This window comes from Bubalus kerabau, chromosome 11 (genome assembly GCF_029407905.1).
Source record: "Bubalus kerabau isolate K-KA32 ecotype Philippines breed swamp buffalo chromosome 11, PCC_UOA_SB_1v2, whole genome shotgun sequence".
Classification (NCBI taxonomy): domain Eukaryota; kingdom Metazoa; phylum Chordata; class Mammalia; order Artiodactyla; family Bovidae; genus Bubalus; species Bubalus kerabau.
Genome location: NC_073634.1, coordinates 51,599,877 through 51,621,733, shown reverse-complemented (window position 1 = coordinate 51,621,733; position 21,857 = coordinate 51,599,877). Strand labels below are relative to the sequence as shown.

The following is a 21,857-nucleotide window of genomic DNA, read 5'->3' as shown; positions in this document are numbered from 1 at the left end:
CATTTATAGCCGCATGTGCTTTTATAAACAGATTTAATTTTAATCACTGTTTTACAGATAAGGAAACTGAAGCACAAAGAGGCCAGCTTAGGTCCCAAGATTCCAGGAGGAGTCCAATTTCACAGCTCAGTTTCTTGCCTGAAATGCAGCCATGCTGCTCAGCTCCATTCTTGAGGTTTGACTGGTTCAATATACCAGTACTTCAAGTTCATGTTTCCAGGCAAGAACCATGGATCAGAGAAGACCCGAGGCCTGTGGTTTCTGGCTGGCTTGGCTCCCTGAGATAATAGTGCTGGGCAGCCAGTGTGGAAAGCAGTGGTCAGTGGATGCCTGACCTCTGAACAGGGTTGACTTACCACTTGCAAAGAAAGGCCTGGGGGGCTGCACCATCGAGGGAGAAGGTGGGGGAGCTGGGCTGGGAGTGAGTGCATGAGGAGGGTAGTGATGACTGGACTGCTGATTCTCATTCCCCTCCCTTCTGGCTTCTGGGCACCCGAGTGCCTCCTCACTTCTCCTTCCCACTCTGGCTTCTCCCCAAAGCCAGCTGCGTGGGTGAGGGCCTCACCCCAAGTGGCAGGGGGAGGCAGGGTGCATGTTCATGCAATGCCTCGTGACTTCCTCAGCCTCTGGCTGGGTCACACAGGCTGAATTTCACATGTGCTTGTCAGTTTGGGGCCCTAGACCCTGAGCTCAGTGAAAGCAGGGCCTGTGTACTTCCCATATCTTTGGGAGCCTGGTGCAGTGGGCATCAAGATTGCATGTATGCAGAAATTCCCTGGCAGTCCAGTGGTTAGGACACTGAGCTTTCACTGCAAGGGGCATGGGTTTGATCCCTGAATAGGGAGCTAAGATCCTGCATGCCGGCATGGAGTCAGAAAAATAAACAACTTGTGCTCAGCTGCTTTGGTTGTGTCCGACTCTTTGTAACCCTATGGACTGTAGCCTGCCAGGCTCCTCTGTCCTTGGAATTCTCCAGGCAGGAATACTGGAGTGGGTTGCCATTTCCTCCTCCAGGGGATCTTCCTGACTCAGGGATTGAACCTAAGTCTCCTGCATCAGTAGGCAGATTCTTTACTGCTGAGTCACTGGGGAAGCTTGCCACCTCTTTCTTTAAAAAAAAAAAAAGATACCCATGGAAAGATGGTACATCAAAAAAAAAAAAAAAAAAAGATTGGGTGAGTGCAGGATGAGGGGAGGGGGAAAGAGGGGCAACTGCTTAAGTGCTGAGCAGCTCCAGGGACAACCAAGCCCAGCCCAGGTGAGCTGAGGTGTTCAGCCCTATTCCTGGGTACCAGGTTCTGGCCTCTCCCTGGGGCTGCAAACAAACCAGAGCTGTATGAATTCAACAGAGCTCTTGATTACCTCTCCAGGGAGGAGCGAGGAGCTGCTTAAAGAACTCAAGGCACGATTCTTTCAGTAATTCAAGCTTAGCTTTTTAAATAGGAACTTCTCAGAGCTGCTTCTAGAAACATTTCCTGGTCATGTCCCCTCCTCTTGCCCCTGCAGGAGCCCTGCTGCTAGGAACTTGTAAGTTGAGCGAGCAGGTGACCTGATGTGCTGGGCTGGGAGGCAGCTACAAACCTCTTGCTTTCTGGCCAGAAGCGTCACCACCTCTTTGCTGAGGCTCCAGGTAGAGCCTATCAAGGTGTCCTTTGAACCACACTGTGTTCTTGGCACCATGAAAGCTTCATCTCATACACACACACACATACCCACCTGCTTCCTGAGGGCAGGTATGCAGACCTTAAGATCTTTGTGGGGAAATCAGGTGTCTGACTCACGTGGAGAAGTCAACTCACCAATTAGAGGGGATGCTGGCTGTGACCTGGCACAACCCAGGGCTTATTCTAATAAGTTGGCGATTCTCAACCCTGTTCATATTAGACTAATGCTTGTTGCTCAGTAGTAAAGAATCTGCCTGCCAAAGCAAGAGACTCGGGTTCGATCCCTGAATCAGGAAGCTCCCCTGGAGAAGGAAATGGCAACCCACTCCAGTATTCTTGCCTGGGAAATCCCATGGACAGAGGAACTTGGTGGGCTACAGTCCACAGGGTCGCAAAGAGTCAGACACGACCGAGCACACACACATGTGGGGTATGCAGGATCTTAGTTCCCCAGCCAGGGAATGAACCCATGGCCCCTGCAGTGGAAGCGTATCATCCTGACCACGGTATCGTCAGGGAAATCCCAGGTGAGTCCTGTTTCTGCCAGCTTTCCCCTGGTGCCAGTGCAGGACACACAGGCTGAGTCTGGTCATCATGTGTCTGGAGGGAGTAGCGTGGTCACTTTTCTCAGACAAGGCCTCCCCTCCCAGCCCAGCCATTGCTCCTTCCCACTGGCTTCTGCTCCCCTGGCCTCAGGGATAGAAACTGGTTGTGGACGGGGGACACTGCAGGGACTGGCTGGGGTCAGAGGGGGAGGCTGCCAAGGCTGAGCTCTCCTTCCACACCCTCTGCCAAAAAAACAGGAAGAGGAACCTAAGCTGTGACTGTGCTGAGTAGTTCCAGTTGTGGGCTCTCAAATCACAACACAGAAACCATAAACCAAAGAGCCAAGAACAAAACCAAAAGCCTGAAGTCTTTTCTATGTTTCTCCTCCCGATGGCTGGTTCCAGCGATGTTTATTACTCAGCCTGAGTTGGAATAACATTAGACAAAAATAGAAACAGCCTCTGGTTCTACAAAGCCTGGGTCCAAGTCCTCTGACTTTTCTGTCCATGCCAGGGCCCCATGCTGCTGGTACCAGAGGTCAAGGGAGCCCCGGATGGGGCAGAGCCTATAGAGAGACACAGGCCTCAGTGCTGGATTGAGAACAGAGCTAGGGAAAGACAGCCAGGCAACTCACTCCAACAGTGCAGCCCGGCTGGGGATTCAGGGTTTCAGGTGGGGGTGAGCTGCTGGGGCCCTGGCGAGGCCTGCCCCAAGCGCAGGGCTGATCTGGGGTGCGAAGCCACATGCCCCAGGCATAGAAAGTGGGTAGTGAGAGGTCTCTACCATCCTGTGCTTGGTCCAGAGAGAGCACCTCAGGAGTGACTCTTACGGAACTCTGTCCCCAGCGGCTGGTGCAGCCAGCAGAAGCAGGCCAAGGGGCAGCAGTGTTCTGCCCGTTTTGAGCCCCCAGGAAGCCTGCCTGCAGTCACTGGCTGCTCACAGCACTGAGACCTCACCTCCCTACCCTGGGGGTGTCTGGGGGTTCCACCTCCGAGGCATCCTGCAGCACAGGGGGAGGTCCGGCCACTTTGAGCCGGGGTTAGGGGGTCTGGGGGGTATCTGGTAAGGACTTCATTCACATCCTGAGATGGGAAGGGGTGAGGATGAGCAACTCATCCATTTCCCAGGTGATCTCAGTCCAGCTCAAAGGCCAGCTGCTCTTTGGACCCCCAAAGTCACTGCCAGGCCCTGCGCCATCACTGTGAACTGCCCAGGACTCTGGGCTCCCGGTTCTCTCCTGTGACGGGCGGGCTGGTGCGCAGGGGGCACTATCTTAGTGGCTGCTTGAGCTCGAAGAGGCCGGTCCCACCCTTGACGACCTTCCCGACCACGAGGCAGGCTGATGGGGACCTCAGTTCGTCATGGGATCCTGGGAGACACAAGAGCACTTGTAAGGTATAGCTGGGGGTGATGGGAGGGGAAGAGACAGGTGTGGGGGGCACTCAGCAAGAGGCTTGGCGGTTAGGGCACCTCCAGAGCCATGAGGGTGGTCCTGAAGCTTGGGGCCTGGTGGGAACGAGGCCGCATTGCTTCTGAATTTTGAAGAGAGGAAGACCCTCCCCTCTCCTCCAAAAGGCAGAGGTGGCCTTCCAGTCTGGTGCCCACCCACCAGCGTCCTGTACTGACAGCCCAGGCTCTCCCCAACGTGCGAGGCTGTGGAAGGGTGCCGGAACAGATTCAGGCAGGGGTGGGGAAGGCCAAGGACGTGCCCACGACTGACCCATGAGGGTGGCCTGCTTCAGAAACTGGAAGCTGGTCTCAAACGTCATCTGCTGCAGCGGCGAGGAGTTTGACCGGATCCCAAAGCGGTTCAGTGGCTTGTAAACACCCTCGAAGCACATGTAGTCAGCCACCAGCGAGAGGTGGCGGGGGTCAACGGCGATGCCTGTCACAGGGGTGGCAAGAGCAGGATGGGGGTTCAGCAGTGAAGAGGGGGGAGCAGCGTCACCTAACCCCAGGGCTCCCCCCGACCCGGCTCCATTACCTACTCACTCAGCTCTCTGACCCGACCTCGGTGGGCAGCCCTGTGTCCCTGGGCATCACAACTGCCTCTAGCAGCGTGGGGAGCAGCCCTGCAGGACATGAGCCGCTACAGCACTGCGTGCCTTTGGGAACTGAAATCTTGAAGGCGAGGCGAGGAAGAGACTCTCCCTCTTCCCTCTGAGGCCAAGATCAGAAACATGTGGGGGGTGGGGAGGCCCTGGGGACGGGACTGACAGGACTGACACACAGGGGACCCTTCTTTACGGGGCCTGAGGGTCCCGTGGGCTCCACCCTCACTGCACCCATATTTCAGCTCCTTGACGATCTAGACCGGCACCCGGGGCCTCCTGCCTGCCACCCGCATCCCCTCTCACCATATACAGCAAACACGTCCTTGATCTCCTTTTCAATCACGCGCAGTGCGGCCTCGATGCCGTACGTGCTGGCCATGGCATGGATGTCGTTGGAATAGAGACGGCGCAGATCTAGGATCTGGGGGAGGCGGGAGAGGATGTTGTGGAGGGCCTTGCCTTCTGCTCCCTCCGGCGGACATGTCCCACCCCGGGGCCTCGCTGCCGCCTTGGCTGCAGCTGATGACAAAGTGGGCGTGAGGTGGCCTAGGACTAGCCTAAGGAACGGTGTGGGCGGAGTGGCCGACAGCATGCTGGCTGGGCCCAGGGTCTCTCTCACCATCAGCCAGGGCTGGGAGATGATTCGCTATCTACTTTCAGAGTCAGGAACAAAGGTGTTTGTTTATGTAACAGAGAGACCTGGCTCTGCTGGTAGGTGAGGCAAGTTCCCTGGCAGAGATTCAATTTCCTTCGCCGGGTACAGGGGTCTGCCAGGCCTCTCCAGGGACCTGAAGCTCCAATTCAGCCATCCCGGGGCGGGGCTCACAGTGGCTGTGTGCTAGGGCATGTCACCCCCACAGGAGACAGCAGAGACCCCGGAGGGTCACCTGGCCTTGTTAAGACAAATCCCACGGGCATGACTCGAGTGCACCCTGTCAGTGGCTGACGCTGGGGAGGCCTGAGCCCTTCCAGCTCTGTCCTCTGGGGAAGCAGCTGGTGAAAGGCTCTGGGCAGAGGTGGGACGTGTGCAGGGCAGTGCTGTGGGAGGATGTGTGTGAGGCTGGAGGACCCTGCCAGCTTAGTGCAGACGAGGGAAGAGTAGGCTGATATCAGCAACTCGGAATGCAGTGGGGAAAACTTGTGCCTGGGGATTGAAAGCATCTCAGAAGGTTCTGGGAGATGAAGTGAACTGGGGGGCAGCAACAGAGAGCTCAGAGGAAAGGATGGGTGTGCTTGGGAAGCAGGGGGAACAAGATACATAGGACTTTGCTGGGTGGGGGGGCCCAGGGCCCCCTTCACCAGATAAACCAAGCAGCTCCCCAGCCAGCACTCAGTATAACTATTTCTTACAAGTCTATGTTCGGAGGTTTCGATTTCCAAGAAAAGAAACTGCATGCAAATTAATTTGTGAAACTCTGGGTTCAGTAAAGTTAAGCAGGTTTCGTTCTGCAAATCTTAACCAGGCTCATGTGCACTGGAGATCCCCAAGAAGTGGCCTGGGCTGCAGACTTGGTTTGGGAAGCGTGGGTTAGACGCGTGAATAGCCCAGGAAGGGCCAGGACAGAGTGGCTGGAGCCTGAGCTGGCGTGAGGACCCATCCGCAGGACAGCATGTGACCCTGAGCAGACACGCACCTCGGCGTACTTGAACAGCTCCGGGAGGTTGATGCCTTCTGTGTTTAAGACAAGCTCCTTCTCGTTCTTACTGTTGGTGGTCTCATTCAGGAGGCACCTTGTGATACCCTTGGTTGCGTAGATGACGGCTCCTTGGGCCAAGGATGCTACCAGGGAGCTCATGTCAAAGTTGACTTTCATGAGAGGGAGCTTCAGCGTCACCTGCAAGAGGAAGGGGAGCTGAGCTAGAAGACAGGGCTGCCCCAGCCCCACACCACTCAGGGTCCCTGAGAGACCCCTCCAAGCCCCACTGGGGCAAGCCGGGCAGTGGACTTGGCACGTGAACATGGGCTGACTTAATGACCACATGGCAGCCATGTCCGGTCCCACAGACTGAGGTGAAAACAGCAGAGCACCATCCATTTTCACAGATGTCATTGGTGAAACTCACCTCCACTCAACATGAGCTCCACTCAACATCACCCTTGATATCCTTTCAATGACCACAAAGTGTAACACACATCCCTCTGTACGTGTACTCCTGGTCAATGACTCATATCTGTGCTACCATTTACGAATCACTGAACTGGATCAAAGGAAAGGACTAAAGCCAGTGTATGTGTAGACGTCTAGGCATCCAGACCAGTGAGCCTTCCAGGGACACTGCAATCCTGGAAGTGATACCAGGCAGAAAGGTGGTGTGAGGAACGCAGTGTCTGCCGGCCTCTGTGATGTGCATCAACACATGGGTTGTACTGAGGCCTGAAGTTCCCACATGAAAGTACCTTCAGGGCCTGATGCCTCAAACCCCCACAGGCTGTTACTGGAAAGTCAGAGTGAGCGGGCCCAAGAGGGGGCTGTGATCTGGGGCTGGTGAACCTCACGGGCACTGACCTGGCACCACAGGCCGCCCTGTGTGTCATACTGGTAGTCCTCTATGAACGGGTGGCACTCGCGCACTGCCTGTGCCCGGCGCTCCACCGCCTCGGCCCCCTGGGGCTCCCGGCTTCGGGCGCGCTTCTGTGGCTGCGTCAGGGGGGCGCCGGGGAGCGAGCTCTCCTCGGGGGCCCAGCTGCCTTCCTCCTGCTCCTGCTGAACGCCTTCTTTGAGGCTGGTCCCTTCCTCCTGAATGTCCTCGTCCTCCTTCTCCTCTTCCTCCTTCTCCTCCTCCTCCTCCTCCTCGCTGTCATAGTCGACCTGGCAGGGATGGAATGCAGGCCACGTCACTTGGGCCCGACCAGCAACCTGAACTTGACCTTGCAGAACAAGTGCGACCCTCCCCCCACCCCCAGAAGAGCTCTCATCTGCTGGCTGACCCCAGCCCCACCGGCTCTATCGGCCTGGCCTCTGCCCTCTGTTTGCCCCCCTGGGGACACCAGCCCCTCAGTCCCAGGGCCCCCTCCTCGGAGCTGTGTGCCCCACCTCTAGCTCTCTCACCTGGGAGCCCCACTGGCCCCTCCACACCAGCAGCAATCGTGGTGGTAAAGGACTGAAAGGGGGAAGGGGAAGGACTCATTTTCTGTAAAGACAGAAGGTGGCCTGACTTTCCCTCCCGAAGGCCTCGGGGTCCCCCAATTTAATTCAGGTACAGGGACAGCCAGTCCTTAAGGGCAGCCCTGGGCCAGCTCCTGTCTACTCGCCACCCCATGAACACCACCTTCTCCATCGAATGGCTGTGTTTGGCAGACTGGTTTTGCTTCAAGGTTCCCCATGGTTCCAGCATGATGCACAGGCATGTCCTTACACAACCGGGGAGGGGAGCCCTCAGGTGTGACAGAGGTGTCACCTCGGCCAAAGGCCCCTCACCTCCTCCTCTTGTTTTTCCTTGCGTTTGGCATCCGAGGCATCAGCATCTCCCTCCTCAGCTTCAGCGTCCACAATGTGCCCCTCCTCTTCCTCGTCGCCCTCCTGCTCTCCCTGGGGTTCCAGGAAAAGAAAGAGAAAGATGAGCTCCAATACCACATGCCTGGTGAAGCCATCTATCCATGCACCATACTGGTCACCCATCCACCCGCCTGTCTCCTTACTCAGCCACCCAGCCACCCTACCTGCCTCTCACCCACCCATTCATCACACAGTACCTACCACCTTCCCAATTCCATCTACATCCCTTCCACCCACCTACCCACCCCTGGATTCCATACTTCCTTCTCTTCAGCCTAAATCTTTACACATACCACTCATAAAACCTTGTATTAAGAAGAAAAAAAAGTGCCAAGGCTTTCCAAGTCATTAAAAGAAGATGGTGCTAATATTGTTCCAAGTATTTATGCTTTGGGTGGAGATGAAAAGAAAGAATTACCTTGGCATTTTAGAAACTAAATATTTATTCCTTTCTCCTGACCCTGGCACCTAGTTCTTTATGATCTCCTCCTGGGTGAATTAAGAATTAAGACTGGGCAGCCTTCCAAAGACATTCCAATTGGTAGACTCCAGGGCAGGAGACCTGGAATTCTGTCTAGGCCAGATCCTCATTTTAGGGATAAGGAGACAAGCCCAGAGAGATGAGGTGTCATAGCTGAAATCACGGAGCTGGAAAAGGATGGGACCAGTCTTCATTGCACCCCCGTCCAAGCAGAGAACAGCCAACTGTTGGCCCAGACAAGACCCAGGGAGCTGGCCCCACACTGCCTCTGCATCTCTGGGCAGATGTATATATGTATGTCTTAGTCGTTCACTTGTGTCCGACTCTTTGCAACCCCACGGACTGTAGCCTGCCAGACTCCTCTGTCCATGGAATTTTACAGGCAAGAATACTGGAGTGGGTTGCCATTCCCTTCTCCAAGGGATCTTAAGGTATCATCATTTCTGGATTATTTTGCCTCCAATGGCTTCCCTCTGGCTCCTTCCTTTTCCATCACTGAAGCCCAACTTCCCTGCTTCAGAAGGCCTCTCTGGTCCCTGCCCAGTACTCTGTGAGTCTCAGTTTATCTGGCCTAGGTAAGCCAAAGCCAGAGCCAGTGAAAACAGATAAAAAAACTTCCAAAAGTCTAGTAGGTATCATTACTTTGAGTCTATCCTCAGGATAAAAAAAAATTACCTACAGAGGAGAGGGGGCCCTGAGAGCAGACAGACGGATGAGCTGGGGCCCGCACCCAGGGCGAGGCAGGCCGCTCTGGGTGGCTGCCAGTGGCAGCTCCCCGCCGTGGCCCTCCACACCCAAGAAGGAAACACTGCTTCTCGGCTCTCAGAGCAGCAGATAAATCCTCAGGTAAGGGACTGCCCTGGTGGTCTAGTGGTTAAGACTGACTCCATGCTTTCCCAACGCAGGGTGCACAGGTTCAATCCCTGGTCAGGGAACTAAGACCCCACGTGCTATGTGGCCACACACACACACACACACACACACACACACACAAGCCAAGGTAAGCAGAGAGAGGGGCCAACCCTAGGAAGGAGCACAAGGAGCACTGAAAACAGTCACGGAGCCATCCCAGGAGAGCAGACTCAGTGAGTCACCACCCTGAGGGGGTCCCAGCCTCGGACCTCCCTGCAATGGTCCCCAAGGGGCCCCCAGGGGACTTGCTCACCCGATTCCTCTCTGACTCGCCAGCATTGTCTAGATCCCGCTGGGTGGCTCTCCGCATGTTCACATTTCTGAAAGCTGATGCTTTGCTGTTCTTCTTCCTGATGGCTTCCATCAGAATTTTAAAGAATCTAAAATTAGAAGAAAGCCCCACAGCCCCGTTCAGTACCAACATCTCCACTCTTCCTTCACTGCGGGGATAAGATGCTCTAAGGACTTCACCCACTTGAGGTGATGCTGGGGACTGATTCAGGAGACAGAGACCTTGCCTCTCCAGTCAGCTCATTTTTTCCCCCTTTTGCTATTTCTGGGCTGGGGCGGGGGTGGGGGGGGTGGGGGGGGGGAGAGGCACATACGGTGCATCAGAAAGGCAGGGCTGAAAGTGTGCTCCACCATTCGCAGGGGGCACGGCCTGGATCACCGCCAATGGTCTCCTGGGCCATTCCCAGGGGGCGTGGCCTCAATCACCACCGATGATCTCCTGAACTTTACTTCTCTTGTCTGGAAAGTGTGGGTGTCATGCAATCTTGCTTTAGAGATTAGAAACACCCCCACGTCCACCAAAACCTGTCATGGGGCCTGGCAGGCTGGCTGCTCAATAAGTGACAGTTGTTGGTGCCGTGTGGGGCCAGCTAACCAGTACAGCGGGGCCTTCAGTAGGAGGGGCACCCAGGCTGGGGCCAGGGCTGCCCCCAGCCCACCTACCGCATCTCCAGGAAGTGCTTGGGGCTGACAACTTCTGTCTCCTTGGTGTGGGAGCCCTGACGATTTGATGAGACAGCTAAGATGTGGAAGAGCTTATCAGAATCTCCAAGGCAGTGATAACGTACTTTGTGGTAGTAAATCACATCGACAGACTGTGGTGGTGGTTGTTTAGTTGCTCAGTCCTGCCCAACTCGTTTGAGACCCCATGGACTGTAGCGCGCCAGGCTCCTCTGTCCATAGCCAGGCAAGAATACTGGAGTGGGTTGCCATTTTCTTCACCAGGGGATCTTCCTGACCCATGGGTTCGATTGGCAGCTAAAGTCTTTACCATTGAGCCAGCAGGGAAGCCCATCGACAGGTTAGAACCAAGGGAAGTTAAAAGGACTAACGCGAGGCAGAAAGAGCCCAGCAGGCCTTCCCCAGCCCTTCCTCCTGGGTTATCTATTCGTCGCCTGCCTTGTCTCCTGTCCCCTGCTCCTGTCCTCATATATCTATCCTCTTGCCGGTCTTCTGAGTCAGGCTATAACAGCACACCAAATGGTCTGCTTTTAATTATACAAACTATCAGTTCCTCATCTGCCCAGCCAGCCAGCCTGTGTTCTCTGAGCATCTGTGATGTGCCTGCCACGTGCCAGCCCAGGGGGCAAAGCCAGGATGAAAAGACAGGCACTCAGCACCTTAACTGGAGGACTGAGCCGGTCACGTGTTTACTATTTTATTCAGTAAAAGCAACAGACTGCTACTCTCCCTCCCAATTTCCACCCCCCACTCCCAAGTTTTTAAAGCTGTACATGGTTTTGGCTGAGGTTTCTGCCTTTGGAAGGCTCCTTACCCACTGATCCAGGAAAAATCCTGGTCACCAGGCAGGAGGAACAGGAACAAGACGGCCAGATAGGGAGATGTCCAGCTTGACTTTAGAAAGATATATAATCAACTGGGAAGAGAGGGAGGAAGAGATGCTTCTGAAAGGACAGGTTCAGGTCTCCGCTCTGCCAGAGTCTAGAGAGAGACAGACGAGGGCCTTGACCTCATCTGCAACTGTGGGGACCACTCCCGCCACACGCCCAGAGTCAGGGCACAGTCAGTCACCACAGGCCCACAATGATCACTCTGTGAAGGTCGTGCCATCTGTCAGAATGTGACAACTGAGGTGGAGCCGGATGGGGGCAGCAGCGGAGAAATCTCCCTCCCACATGAATTAATTACCAAAGGGAACATGACTCTCGGCTGTTTCCGAAAGCGCCCACCAACAGCTCCACCACCTGCCGTGTGCAGGGTCAGCCTCACCAAAGCCAACCTGGTGTGTGACACAGCTGGGGACCGGAGGTCGGAGCTCACCTCCTGCCTCTGAGCTCAGTATTCTTCCCACCTCACAGCCCCAGCCTGCCTTCTGAATCATTTATACACACACCCAAAGGGATGGGTGCCAGGAGGAATATTTAGGGGAGCTTCATGGCTTATTTGTCTCCATTAGGGAAGCACCTCATGTGTTTCTATCTTTTTTCTCTCCCATTTATGGAAAAAGAGTCTCATGAGGGACTTCCCCGGCAGTCCAGCAGTTGAGACTCCACGCTTCCCCTGCAGGGGCTGCAGGTTCGATCCCCGCAGTTGGGGAACTAAGATCCTATAAGCTATGCAATGCAGTCAAGAAAGTAAAGTCCCGTGATTCAAAAGAAGGGAAGAAAGAGAGGGGAAAAGGGAAGAGAGACAGAAAAGAGGTGGAGAGAGATGAGAAAGGGGAGAAGGAGAAAGAAAAAAGAAAAAGCTTCTGGGGGTGTGTGGGGGAGTGGTCACCCTTCTGAAGGCACATTCCCATCCCCACGTGGTCTGCATGGGGCCTGCACAGCGCAGGCCTGGCAAAGGCAGCCCAACCACTCACCCCCCGATGCTGCTCTCTCGCTTGAACCCTGCCTGCCCAAGCCACAGAGTAGCTTCACCAAGGGCGAGGGCCCATAGCTTTGTTTATCACAGCTCTTCAAGTACTCTAGCCAAATGCCAAGTAGGAGCCGACTAAGTATTTCACCACTGAAAAGAGAAGTCAGGGTTCTCCCTAACAAGAAGAAATTTTTAAACAGTGATGGATTTTCAATCCCCCAAGTGAATATAAAGAGAAAGAACTCTGGGCACAGCATGGTGCACACCTCATGCGACTTTCCTGCCTACACCTGAGATGCATGGAAATAGGGCCGATCGGCCCGCTCTCGGTAATTCTCAAGAGGCCACATGATCCTAATTCCTGTTTCTCAGACAAGGGCTGCCTGGACAGGACAAACACGTGGCACACTGGGAGAGATGTTCCTCCCAGTTAATTAATGAGCTGGCGTCCGGTCTCCTGCGACATGACCCAGCACCCCGAGAGCACTCCTGACAGAATGAGCCTCCTCCACCCTGGCGAGGGGTGACGCACATGCTCCCCAGGGCCCGGCCGGCTCCCCCATCCAAAGGGCTGAGCTCACATCCAAGGTCATCTAAACAACCCTGCCGTCCTACACGCCACCTGCTTAGTGGGGCCAGGCTGCAGCCAGCCCCAGTCTTCAGGTGAGAGGGAAGAAGAGGGCCTGGGCAAGACAGTTGCTCCCTCCTGGCCACGCTACCCCAGGACTGCCCTGTGAGTGGGCGGCACTCAGCAAATATTTGTGGAATCACTGTGTGGATGGATATCCTGCCTTCACTCTGCCCCTGGTTCTTTGATTCTGAGTAGCATTGGAAGACCTGAGGGCTGTTCCAGACTGAAGACAGGGGCCAGGGCTCCGTGGCCAAATCCTGTTAACATATCTAGTTGAGCCTCAACGGGCTTTTACAAAGATATGAATTAACTGCAAATGCTTACAAATTAGAGACTAATTTATAAAAGTAAAAGCAAGCAAGGGCTTCCCAGGTGGTACTAGTGGTAAAGAATCCACCTGCAATGCAGAAGACATAATGAGTCGTGAGTTCGATCCCTGGGTTGGGAAGATCCCCTGGAGGAGGGCATGGCAACCCACTTCAGTATTCTTGCCTGGAGAATCCCCGGGGACAGAGGATCCTGGTGTGCTACAGTCCATGGGGTCGCCAAGAGTCAGACATGACTGAAACGACCGAGCAAGCACACACGCAAAAAAAAAAAAAAAAAAAAAAAAAACCAAAGACAGGAAAAAAAAGAGAGGTAGTTTTCTTATTACTTTTTTTGAATCAGAAGGTCTGGCCACCCTGGCCCACATTCCTGCCCTCTCGAGGCAGATGACATGATCTCCAGTTGGCCAGGGGCTCCCAAATGCCTCACCGGCCTTCTTACCTGCCGACCCCGCAGCCATTTGAGTCTGCGCTCTACCATCCAGGGTCGGTTGGCAAGTCAGCAGTGCTTTATTGGCTCTTGTTGGCTTGCACCAGCCCTGATATGAAACCCCTTCCAAATCCTGGGCACTCAGCACTGTGGCCCATGCTGTCCAGTGTCTAACAGTGACTTGAGCTTGAGAGAAAAATGGATGCTCAATCTCCCTACCAGAAAGGAACCAGATCTTCTCCATAAAAAGGTGGAGGTAGACCCTCCCTGGTAGGTCAGTGGTAAAGAATCTGCCTGCCAAGGCAGGAGACGTGGGTTTGATCCCTGATCCAGGAAGATACCATATGTTTCGGAGCAACTAAACCCATGTGCCACAACTACTGAGAGCCTGTGCTCTAGAGTCCAGGAGCCACAACAACTGAGCCCACGCACTGCAGCTACTGAAGCCCGAGTGCCCTAGAGCCTGTGCTCCAAAACAAGAGAAGCCACCGCAATAAGAAGCCTCTGCACTACATCTAGAGAGTAACCCCCATTTGCCGCAACTAGACAAAAGGCTGCGCCATGACAAGACCCAGCACAGCCAAAATAAATAAATAAAATTCTTTTAAAAAGCTGGAGGTTAATCCCAATTATAGAACTATGTTTAAGAGCAGCATGTTGTTAGCACAGGACTCCTTCCTGACAGAATATAAATGTATTAAGAACCACGTCATGTCAGAAATGAACACCACATGCTGGTCTGACATCACAGCACTATCACTCTGATAAAGTTCTGTTCTCTTTATGGTCCATGTACTCCTACACCTTAAATCCTCCAAATATGAGTAGATGAAACTCATGGGCCAGACAGTAGGAGGCAGGCAGGGCAATGGAGTCACACCCACAAGCCAGATGAGGCTGCAGGACCTCCTGTTTTCCTAAATACTTCCCTTGAGCGAATCATCTGGGAAAGAGCCCTCAGGCCCTGGGAGTTCTGTGGCCAGGAGCCCTCGAGGTTGATGACAAAGTCATACAATAAGAATGTGCCAAAGTCAAATGGCCTGAGCCCTGACCTGGTTTCCATGAAGTGTAAGATGTCCTCGGGCCTCGTGCACTTCTCCTGCTGGTAGTACGCATGCGGCAGGAACTGAAACCGCAGCTGGTATACCCGGAACTTGTTCTGTTTCTCCCCCATATAGAAGGACTCCTGGACATCAATTTTCTCCAACACCTAGAACCAGACAGACAGGACCCAGTGTGCCCCATACCTGGGACTGAGCATTATAAGTGGGAACACTGAGTTTGCAGGCACAGGGGCTGGGACCACGAGACAAAGTTTAAAATGAGTGCTACTGATGTAGGTCCCTCTCAGGGTAGGGAGAGGGACCCCCACCCTGTAGGTCACACCTCCTGAGAAGGGCCTGAGGCTGCAGGGGGAGGGCTCCAGTGGGGCTGGTAAGTTAATCAAGAAAGTATCTTTATTTGTAAGGCACATAAGAATGCTGCAGAACCAGTGGTTACTTTTAAAGCTTCCTGACCCACCCCTGCTCAGCACCTGGCAGAGGAAGCCTGCCTCTCTCACTGGTGAAGTCTGAGCCCAGAGTCAGAAGAGCTGACAAAGGCCCTTCTTCCTGGATGGGAGGATGGATGGAGGGGACACAGGAAAACGCCCGCAGCCGGGTCTGAGGGAGATCATTACCTCCCCGAGACACACTCTGGTGAGTTGCTTCTTCAGGCTTTTCACTTTCTTCAGTGCTTTCTTGGTATTGAACACAGGTACACTCATCATCGGTGTCTTGATGTTGGCACTGGCCACCATGAGGATCTCCCGCAACCTGTCATGGAACAAGGGCACATCTGAGCCAAAGCAGCACCCGGAGTCTCTATTTTGCAAAGTCTTTCTCATCAACATGCTGGAGTTCTTTCAGGATCTGCAAGAGACCTTAGGATCTTGAGGAGGAAATAAGCTGATCAGGGTGTCCCTGCTCTGGCCCTGTGTGTGACAGCAAGGGACTCTGCAGTCAGCTTCCTCCACTGAAGCATGGGCTCCTCAAGGACAGAGCTGTGTCTTCTTGCTCCCTATCACCTATGCCTCACTTACAGTGCTTACTAAGGGCTTACCAAACAAACGAGAGACGAAAGGAAGGGAACCAGTGTCTGCAGCGCTCCCACTAGGCACAAGGACCACGGCCAGGCCTCAGCCACGGCTCAGTGAGCCAGCCTGGCCAGACTGCACTGCGGCCCCTGCCCTCCTCCTCCCCACAAACCCCAAGGCTGAGAAAGCTGAGGAGCCTGAGTCACTCAGCTAGAAGGCGGCCGGGCCGGGCAGGTGAGCGTGATCTCTGTTCTCTCCTCTCGCCCAGCAGCTATCATCCTGCAGGGTGCACACTTTGACCTGAAGAGCCAGGGTCCCTCTGGATTCTGTTCTAGGTGAGTGGTACCCCCAGAGCCAGGCAACCAGATGGCCTGACCCCGGGAGCCTGCAGTTTCACAAGCATTCCAGGAAACTGGGATCCAGGAGTTGGTGGAGAGCTAAATGGAGATGCTGAGAAGCCTGGGCATGGATCCAAGTGCAGAAACCAGTTGGGCTCCGGAAATTCCAACCCTGACCCCCGCTTTGATGACCCTGTCTCTTTTACAAACACATACTCTCAAAACTTCATACACACACACACACCCACACTCTCATATTCATACTCACACACACCCTCACCCACACACTCATACATTCATACATACATTCACTCTCACATTCATACACACTCACACACACGTTCATACACACACACTCTCACTCATACACACACACACACACACTTTCACACTCTAATGGAATCCCCTCCTTCCCAGGAGCAGGCTTGGACAGACCCTGCCCGTGTATCCTTGAAGCCCACCTCGGAATGCCCAGGGTGACGTTCATCTCGCCTCTGCCGGCAAAGTGGAAGGTGTTGAGCGTCATCTGTGTGGAGGGCTCCCCGATGCTCTGGGCGGCCAGCAGGCCCACGGCCTCACCCGGGTCGCATAGAGAGCGCTGCCACTTGAGCTGCAGCAGAGTCCTCAAACTGGAAACAGGGTGGGAGGACATCAGGGGTCAGAGACACAGACACCACCTGCCTGTCACGAGCTGACAACAGACCCTGTAAGCAGGGTGCGTGCACCTGATGCCTTGTCCTCCTTCTGGGCTTGTTTTACCAGGCAAATGGTCCTTCTAAGCCTTCAGTTCCTGCCAATGACCCTGAAATGTCCTAAATGACGCAGCACAAAGCCCAGCTTGGTGGCTGAAGCGCTGGGGGTCCACATTCAGACTGCTCACGTCTACCCAGAGAATGTCATGGAACCTGCGAACTCACTGTTCACATATCCCTTGGCTAATTCTTTATTCCCCATTGGCTATGACAGCTTGGAGAGGGCTGAAACCTCCCTCTGTAGAAACTAGGGAGAGGTTCACGGAACAAGCAAGGGGATCTGGTGGGGGAGACGGGAATAGGGCACTTATCTTCTTAATTAGTGCAAGTGGCTATGGGCCACTTTGGAAGTATGCGTGCTATATGATTTTGTAACCTTTGTAACTTACTAATAACCCTTTTTCCTGTTTTTAGAACAGCCACAGAAACACTGTGTGACCCCAGCACACAGGACAAGGAATTGACTCAGTAAATCAAGATTAAATGGACCTTATGTGTGAGTACAGAGGAAAGTAATAAAACTACATTTCTACGCAAGTTCTTTTTATTAATAAAAATCAGACTTTTCACTAACCTGATGTGTATTCTCTCGCAACTACTTCAAACCAGTGAGGTTTGAGTGCATATCAGTATTCCTGACAGAAGAAACCTTCGAATACGTTGGGGTTGCCCCCAGAGCTTGGGGCTTGCTAACAGAGCCTCTGTGAGAGTCACGGAAGCACACTTGCCTCCCCATCTTGGCCCGCCGAGCCCAAGTGATGCTCCCGGGGGCTAAGCCTGCACCACTCCTGATGCAGCACAGTTGGAGGGAGGACCCACGTGGTCCTTCTGAAAGTAAATGGCAGCATCCTGAGCGGCAGGGAGGAAGGTGAAAGGGAATCAGGGCCTTGCTCTTTCGGGGAAAACCCAGCTGGCAGCTAAACCACAACCTGCTGTGATGTAGTACTCCATCTTCATACCTCTGAGGCCTGGCTGGAGCAATCAGTTTAAGGCGTAAAAAGTGACAGCTGTCCCTCCACTCCAGGTCCTCCACCCAAGAATCTGTCTTTGCTCCTCCCCCTGTCGCAGTCCCACTCCCTGGACCCTCAGACTCCCTGTGTATCTGGCAGGGTTTCATCAGGTGCAGGACATGCAGCCAAGCTAGAGCAGATGATCTCAGGCCTCCAGCTCTGCAGGCCAGGCTAAGAGAATTGAGAGGGAAGGACCCCCTGATGACTGCTCTGAGACCAGTGCCCCAGCAGACATTCCTTGGGGGTACATATCACCTTTCAATTCACTCTGCCTCAGTGCTGGTCCATGCCCGGCTTCCCACTTGTCTTGATAAGTCACTAGTCACTAAGTCGTATCTGACTCTTTGCAACCCCATGGACTGTAGCCTCCCAGGCTCTGCTGTTCAAGGAATTTTCCAGGCAAGAATACTGGAGTGGGCTGCCATTTCCTTCTCCAGGGGATCTTCCTGATCCAGGGGTCGAATCTGTGTCTAATGCATTTTGGAAGGCAGGTTCTTTACCACTGCATCACCTGGGACTGGGAAGCCCAAACTCTACTTCAAATGCTGTCAAAGACAGCAATGATCAAGGAACTGTTCATCAATTCCTTAACATTCTACTTTTAATCATGATAGTTATTTATATTAGCTTTGAGCAACAATATCACATTACGCCATATTAAATTTACAGCTGACAAAACTTTTATTTTTCATATTAATTAATTTCTTTTCCCTGTTTTATTTTTCTGTGAACAAGTCCAAGCTGGGGACTCCAAGTGGTCCTTCCTCCTCGAAGCTTTGAAACTCGAAGCTCAAAGGGTCACTGGAATCATCAGACCCAGCTCCTTACAAAAGGCTAAGATGTGGTGTCAAAGGGCAAAGGATGACCTGTGCCAGGTCCCAGGGTTGGCAGCTGCTGACCAGACTCCCTGCCTCTCACTGAGCCATGCCTACCATCCCACACTCAAGAGAACGGTCACTATGTAAGTCTCCTTCCCCGCAGAGCAGTCTCCTCCATCTTGGCTCAGGTTGGGGACACACTCCTGCCTAAGCTCTCATCTGTCCCACAGCCCTCAGGGCTTGCAAGGTGCCCTCTGTTTCACTTCCCTCCCTCCTACTGGAGTCTCAGACCCAGGAGGCTGCCAGAGTGGGCAGGGAAGGGCCTGAGAGAAGCAGAGTCTCCCTCTGCAGGTGCAAAAGGTCAATGTTATTACCTGTCGAGAGAAAGCCCCGATTTCTCGTAACTCCGCTCTGCCTGAGCTGCCCACTCGCAGCTGTAGTCGTCCATCTTCTTTTCAAATGTTTCTGACACGGATGCGAAGTAGATGTCTGGGCGCCAGACAGACAGACTGGGGTCGGGACAAGGAGCCGCCTTCTTCTGGTACTTCCTCCGGCTTTGTTCGTCTAACTCAGCCCACAACCTCAGCATCTGGAAGGAAGGACAGGACTCAGCTATGTGGGACAACACCAGGAACGGGCTTCTCTTCCTGGGGTGTCCAGTAGGATGAGGAGGATCAAAGGCCCTTGCTTCAAATGACAGCATGGGAAAGAGACAGAAATCTGACAGCACAGGAAAGCCATCTTGACATTGGAAGGACAGAGAACCAAATCCATTCCAGGGTGTACTGCTTGACCACGACTCTAGGAGCCATTCGTTGTGGCCCCTCAAGCACAAGCAGGGCGACCATGTGAGCTACTCTCCAAACTGCAATTCTTGTAGAATAAAATGCAACATTATTAATAATCATCCTGGGATGAGAGGCAAACCAGGGCTGTCTCAGGCCCATGAGGACACGGTCACCATGAGCCAGGTGACCGTGCTGATCCCCGTCTGTCCCCTGTCCAGGCTTTCACATGCCCGATGCCCCGAAGCTGTCCCATAGCACCCGCTTCAAAGTGCTCCCCTGCCTCCTGGCTCAGCTATGCTTAGAAGGTGGGAGATCGCAGAAAAAGAGGGGAAAGAGGGAGGACAGGAAGGCTGGATATCCAGTCCCCACCCTAAGGGGTCTCTGAACCCCAATCTCTCAACTGAGGGCTCCTGTCACGTGGTCTCTGCCCACGGCCACCTTCTCCACTCCTGATGACTGTTCACGTCCTCGGGGAGGCTGGGGAACCCAACTTACCAGCCCTAGTTAGCTGCCTGGAACCCTGCCCACACTTTAGTAAAGATGCATGCATGCGTGCTCAGCTGCTTCAGTCATGTCTGACTCTTTGTGACCCTATGGGGTATAGCCTTCCAGGCTCCTCTGTCCATTGGGATTCTCCAGGCAAGAATACTGGAGTGGGTTGCCATGCCTTCCTCCAGGGGATATTCCTGACCCAGGGATTGAACCCGAGTCTCCTGCACTACAGGTGGATACTTTACCTCTAAGCCACTGGGGAGGCCTCTTTGTACAGATTTCCCCTCCTTAAATTGATATTTGAGCACCATTTTTCCTGGCCAACAGTGAATGAAGCTAGATTTCATGGCTGGACCTTCCACCAGGAAAACAACCCCTCATCCCCTCAATCCCACTGATCCCCCACCTCCTCCAGCATCACCTGGTAAGTCTCGGGGCTGCGGCCGTTCTGGTTTGTGCCCTCAAGGTTCAAGGCTTTCACAGCCGCCTGAATTTTCTGGGAGTAATTCAAGAAGGCGCCTTTCCTCAGGAGGGTGTTGGAATGCTTGCTGTGCCATTTTTTGATGGCTCTGAAATGACGGAGAGCTTTCTGGGGATCCGCTCTGGATAAAACTTCATGGAGATGCTTCGATTTCATTATTACCTAGACAGACAGACCACACAAGCAAGAAAGAAGAGGTGAGGGTGTAACACAAAGGCCATGGGACACAACTCACACAACCTCATAGGAGGTGGCCCGTGTGGGGCCCTCACGATGCCCCTTGAGGGGCTGAGCACCCACTGCTAACTAGGGTCTCACTCGGTGCCAACCAGAGTCGGGAGCTGGCAGTCTCAGGAGCTGAGGTCATGGGGCAGAAACCCTGACACTCAGAGTCCTTCCAGAACATGGGTATTTCTGGGAAGAAAGGAGGAGGGGACAGGCACCAGGGTGGAAAGGAGCTGGCCCTTAACTTTCAATCTGACCACCTGCCATGACCTTGAACAGGCCATGTCAGTTTCAGTTTCCCAATCTGCAAAACGTGGGGGACTGCTCAGCCAATGCTGATGATCCCTCTTGGGCCAGTAAGGCATGGAATGAAAACCATGGGCTTGTGAATCAGAGGGCCTGGGTGCAGACATGAGCCCTGCTCCTCACCAGCTCGTCACTTAAACTCTGATACTCAGCTGTCTTGGCTGTAAAATGGGCAGAAGGGTCCCTGTGTGCCCAAGCAGCAGTGAGGAAGCAGGCAGACAGCACCCACAGTGCACTTGAGTTTAGGACCGTAAATGCCCCCAACAGTGCAGTTGTTCGAAGCATCTGCCATGTCAGGTGTTCCAGGGCATTGCTTGGTGCTTTTAAATTCTCCCTACTCTAGTTTTCAGCAGTCACTCTGATTGGGTGGCAAAGCTCAGGGTGGGAGGTCCACCACACAGGCCCTACCCCGCCACCCCCAGGCTCCAGAAGGCGGCACACTACCTCATAGTTGCTGGTGAGGAACGGGAACTGCTTAGGCTGCAGGAACTGTGTCTTGGGGATGTCCAGGCCGTCCTCCCCGTACAGGAACTGCACCACGCTGCCGTCACTGTCGCGGACTGTCAGGTCGTATTGGACAACCAGTCCCTCCAGGTGTTTGATGATGCACCTGTACAGAGACCCTCAGCTCAGTGCCTCCTGGAGCAGCATTTGACAGGGCAGGTGGAAGGCAGAGGCAGAAAGGTGGACTGCTGTTCTATAGCCAAGCAAGCCCCGGGACAGGCTGGATCCCGTGCCCCTGTGCGACCCTCGCTCCCATCTCCAGCCGTGGCTGCCTGCCCTGCCCAGGGAAAGGGCACAGCTGCTGACACCTGGGCCCTTCCTGTAAACCTCTGAGTTCACGCTAGACCAATCCTCTAGCTGGCTATTTTCTGTCTCAGAACACCCATGGATTACTTTTCAGAAGTTCCCCCCCCCCCCCCAAAGGGATCTTAAGCGAATTGGCAATGAAAATGTGAAAAAGAGACAGAGCTTGAATGGACCCGGGACGCTGAGCCACCTGAAGCTGGCAGGGCAGGTGCTTTTTACCTCTGGAGGTATCCGGAACGGCTGGTCTTCACAGCAGTGTCCACCAGACCCTCTCGCCCGGCCATGCAGTGGAAGAAAAACTCCTGTGGGAGAAGCAGGAAGGTCCAGGGGTGGCACAGTGAGGAGAGCCTGCTTCCTGGAGGGCGGCTCAGGCCAATGTCCCCAGCAGCTCTG

The 21,857-nt window shown here is 54.0% G+C and overlaps 1 protein-coding gene across 1 annotated transcript in view; it reads right to left on the bottom strand.

Annotated features, from left to right (window-relative positions):
* Window positions 1–2,579: 2,579 nt before the first annotated feature.
* POLR1A (RNA polymerase I subunit A) overlaps window positions 2,580–21,857 on the bottom strand; it is an 84,375-nt gene continuing 65,097 nt past the window's right edge. The window contains exons 21-34 of the mRNA XM_055540305.1: window positions 21,684–21,766; window positions 21,099–21,264; window positions 20,064–20,285; window positions 18,737–18,951; window positions 16,244–16,411; window positions 15,049–15,184; window positions 14,423–14,580; window positions 9,408–9,534; window positions 7,684–7,794; window positions 6,772–7,074; window positions 5,899–6,099; window positions 4,568–4,685; window positions 3,931–4,095; window positions 2,580–3,579 (exon numbers count right to left, since the gene is read on the bottom strand). Of these exons, the coding sequence (XP_055396280.1) occupies window positions 3,479–3,579; window positions 3,931–4,095; window positions 4,568–4,685; window positions 5,899–6,099; window positions 6,772–7,074; window positions 7,684–7,794; window positions 9,408–9,534; window positions 14,423–14,580; window positions 15,049–15,184; window positions 16,244–16,411; window positions 18,737–18,951; window positions 20,064–20,285; window positions 21,099–21,264; window positions 21,684–21,766 (2,274 nt within the window). The 3' untranslated portion in view covers window positions 2,580–3,478. The remainder of the gene's footprint in view (window positions 3,580–3,930; window positions 4,096–4,567; window positions 4,686–5,898; window positions 6,100–6,771; window positions 7,075–7,683; window positions 7,795–9,407; window positions 9,535–14,422; window positions 14,581–15,048; window positions 15,185–16,243; window positions 16,412–18,736; window positions 18,952–20,063; window positions 20,286–21,098; window positions 21,265–21,683; window positions 21,767–21,857) is intronic.